Source organism: Herpailurus yagouaroundi, unplaced genomic scaffold, assembly GCF_014898765.1.
Source record: "Herpailurus yagouaroundi ecotype Mexico unplaced genomic scaffold, PumYag 186, whole genome shotgun sequence".
Lineage (NCBI taxonomy): Eukaryota > Metazoa > Chordata > Mammalia > Carnivora > Felidae > Herpailurus > Herpailurus yagouaroundi.
Window position 1 is genome coordinate 32,537,368 of NW_024412417.1, and position 3,371 is coordinate 32,540,738.

The 3,371-nt window shown below is 40.5% G+C and overlaps 1 protein-coding gene across 2 annotated transcripts in view; it reads right to left on the bottom strand.

The window, feature by feature from the left end:
* The window catches only part of ANXA13 (annexin A13), a 52,247-nt gene that overhangs the window by 19,904 nt on the left and 28,972 nt on the right, over positions 1 to 3,371 (bottom strand). For both annotated transcript variants that reach the window (XM_040494365.1, XM_040494366.1), the window contains one exon: positions 433 to 527. In XM_040494365.1, coding sequence (XP_040350299.1) covers positions 433 to 527 — 95 coding nt within the window. The remainder of the gene's footprint in view (positions 1 to 432; positions 528 to 3,371) is intronic.

Consider the following 3,371-nt stretch of genomic DNA (forward strand, 5'->3'; position numbering starts at 1 on the left):
ACGAAATGGAGGTTTTTTTCAGTGTTCTATAACAATCACTTATGAAGAACATATCATTCTTGAAGACAGATGGATAAATGAAGAATTCTTATATAAAGACCCACCTGTGAAAACTGATTTTCAAGTTATTGGCCTATCTGTAAGTTAGTATGTAGAATTATCAATGGGAAAATGACAGAGGGATTACTAGGAAAAGGAAGTCAGTTTTCAAAAGGAGTTAAAGAATATTGATTATATAGGCTATGAAGTTAACAAGGCAATTTCAGTTTTTCTGAAATCAATTAAAATTGTAAAGAGTGGTTTACTTTTGTTTGCTCTTGAGCTAACTGATTAAAGCTTTAAAGATATTCTCTGCTGCCTTGGGAAGATAGAGAAAGCAGAGACCTCCAAGGCCAAGGCTGTGTGCCCGTTTTCAGGGACGCTTGGAATCACCTTGCCATACGTTGCCTTGTACTTTTGCTTTATTTGTTGCCTCTCATCCGATGTCCTGCTTGATAAGATTTCAATGATGGCTGCTTCATCGGTTCCTAAAGTGCAGGAGAAAGAGACAAGGCCAAGAGTGAACAAGAAAGAAGATGGAGGTTGATTTTACTCAATTCCAAGGAAGCTGGGGCATTGGTTAGAGGCTTCAGTGGAGCCTAGATGCATCCCTTAGCTTTAATATCTCGTGGAGAAGTGTGTTCTTTTCACTCACTTGACAAATATCCATGGAGGCCTCACATGGCATGAAGCACAGTGCTAGACATTGCAGTGGAAAGAGAAATGAGTATGGCCTTAATTTCACTCCCAGTATTCAAGAGAAATTAAAACAAATGGCCACACAAAACTTGCACACGAATGTTTGTTGCTTCATCATTCATAATAGCTGAAAGGTTTCTAACAACCTGAATGTCCATCAGTGAACAAACAGATGAACAAATGTGGTATATCCATACAACGGAATATTACTTGGCCAGAAAAATGAATGAAGTCCTGATACATGCTACAGTTTGGTGAACCTTGAAACATTATGCTAAGTGAAAGAATCCAGTCACAGAAGAACACATATATATATTATTCCATTCATATGAAAGTCAAGAATAGGGAAATCTATAAAGATAGAAAGGAGATTAGTGTCTGGGGATGGGCTGGGTAGGGAGGTGACAGCTAAAGAGTAGGAGGTTTCTTTTTTGAGGTGATGAAAATGTTCAAAGTTGACTGCAATGATGATTTCACATATCTGTGAGTATATTAAAAACCATTGAATTGTACATTTTAAATGGGTGAATGGTATGGGATGTGAATTTACACCTCAATAAAACTGAAAAATCTGAAAAAAAAAAAAGTATGGTCTGTTCCTTGGCCTCCAGGTACTTAAAGCTGAGTAGAAGAGAATAAAATATAGGCCCACATTGCTACAATATGAAGCCCACCCTTAAACTTGTCAATGTCAAGAGAGAAGTCCAAATTGGGACCATGATGGGTAATTGTCTCTTTAAGCTCCTGACTGTTACATTAAAATTTTTTTTATATTTATTTATTTTTGAGAGAGCATGAACAGGGGTGGGGAGAGAGGGAGAGAGAGAGAGAGAGAGAGAGAGAGAGAGAGAGAGAGAATCTGAAGCAGACTCCACGCCATCAGTACAGAGCCCCATGTAAGACTCGAACCCATGAACCACAAGATCATGACCTGAGCCGAAGTCAGACACTCAACCAACTGAGCCACCCAGGTGCTCCCTGACTCTTACATTTTTAGATTACACTCTTTCTAAAAAGTTTTTTCCTCTGATGTTCCAAAAGTACCACATGCTCATTGTAGGCAATTTGATCAGTATCAAAAAACTATAATGAATAAGAAATAAGGGGAGAATATCCTTTTTAAGAACATGGAGACAGGATTGGAAAGCTGATCCAGGGATTGCAGGTGTGGGAATGAGAAAGTCTATTTAGCCAGCAAACCCTGAATTAGATTCTTCAGGCTGGATTCAAGTAATTCTTCTACCCTTATGGACTATATGGCATTGACTGTATATACCATTGACCCTTGAATAATACAAGGATTGGGGTGCCAAGTCTCATTGAAGTACAATATTCATGTATAACTTTTGAGTCCCCCAGAACTTTAGTACTCAAGTAATAGTCTACTATTAACCAGAAGCCTTAGTGATAACATAAAGTCAATTAACACATCTTTGTATGTTTTGTGTATCATATATTATTATAGTAAACTAGAGAAAAGCAAATGTTACTGAGAAAATCATAAGGAAAATACATTTACAGTACTGTACTGTAAAATTCTGCATATAAGTGGACCTGTGTTGTTCAAGGGTCAAACTTGTTTTGTTCAAAGGTCAACTGTATATAGATATCACTGAGTCATTAAACCCATGATTTTGCTGATACTTTGTAAAGGACAGGGGTTGAATGAGTAGATTAACTCAGTAGTGCTCAGGTTGACAAAAATCATGGAAGGTGGTAGCTGAATGATTGGGGTTTGAAAGCCTGCTACAGAATGTAGACCTTTGGCAACAAAGGCACAGGGAGAGTGCCATGTGAGGACGGAGGACTGGAGAGATGCATCCATAAACCAAGGAACTCCTGAGGCCACCAGAAGCAGGGTAGAAGCCTGGAACAGGTCCTTCCTAGTGCCTTCAGGGGGGAGTATAGCCTACTGACTTCTTGACTTGAGACTCTGGCTTTCAGAACTGGGAGACAATAAATTTCTGCTGTTTTTAGCCACCTGGTATGTGGTACTTCATTATGGCAGCCCTAGGAAACTAATGTACCCATTATCCTCACCAGTGTCTCAAGACTTCAAGAAGGTCTTCACAGCCCGAGTCTGGAGAATCCTGCATTGGCCTTTTCCCAGCCCTACTCCTAAAGGCCGCTCCCTGTGACTAACTAGCATGTGCTTGGTCATTTTTGATTGGAACTGGCCTAGTTGAACTTGCGTGATCGCTCCTGCCCAGCTGAGAGCTCAGAATCCCCAAGAAACAGGAGATGGTAGATGCATTTCATAGAAGAGTTGGGAGGAAGAAAAATCTGGGTCATGGGTGTGGGGAAACTGTGGAAGGGGGACATAACTACAGACAGAGGGACGGGAACAAAGAGACTCCCCTTATTTCTTTGCTGGTGAAGGCTTGAGGTGTTCTACCCCTGCCTCGACCCTGGTATCAGTCCTAACGGCAGTATTTGGGGAGACAGGGATAAGAGAGCTGCGTGCTTGTCCTGGCACAGCCATGAACTTTGTGTCCTCAGACTATTCACTTAGTCTCAGGGATTAGTTCCACCTTTATAATTCTGGGAAGACCTAGCTGTTTGATTCCAAATGGAGAAATAGAAAATTCTAGGATGAGCTCACCTATAAGAACAGCAGTGATTAATTGCCTGCC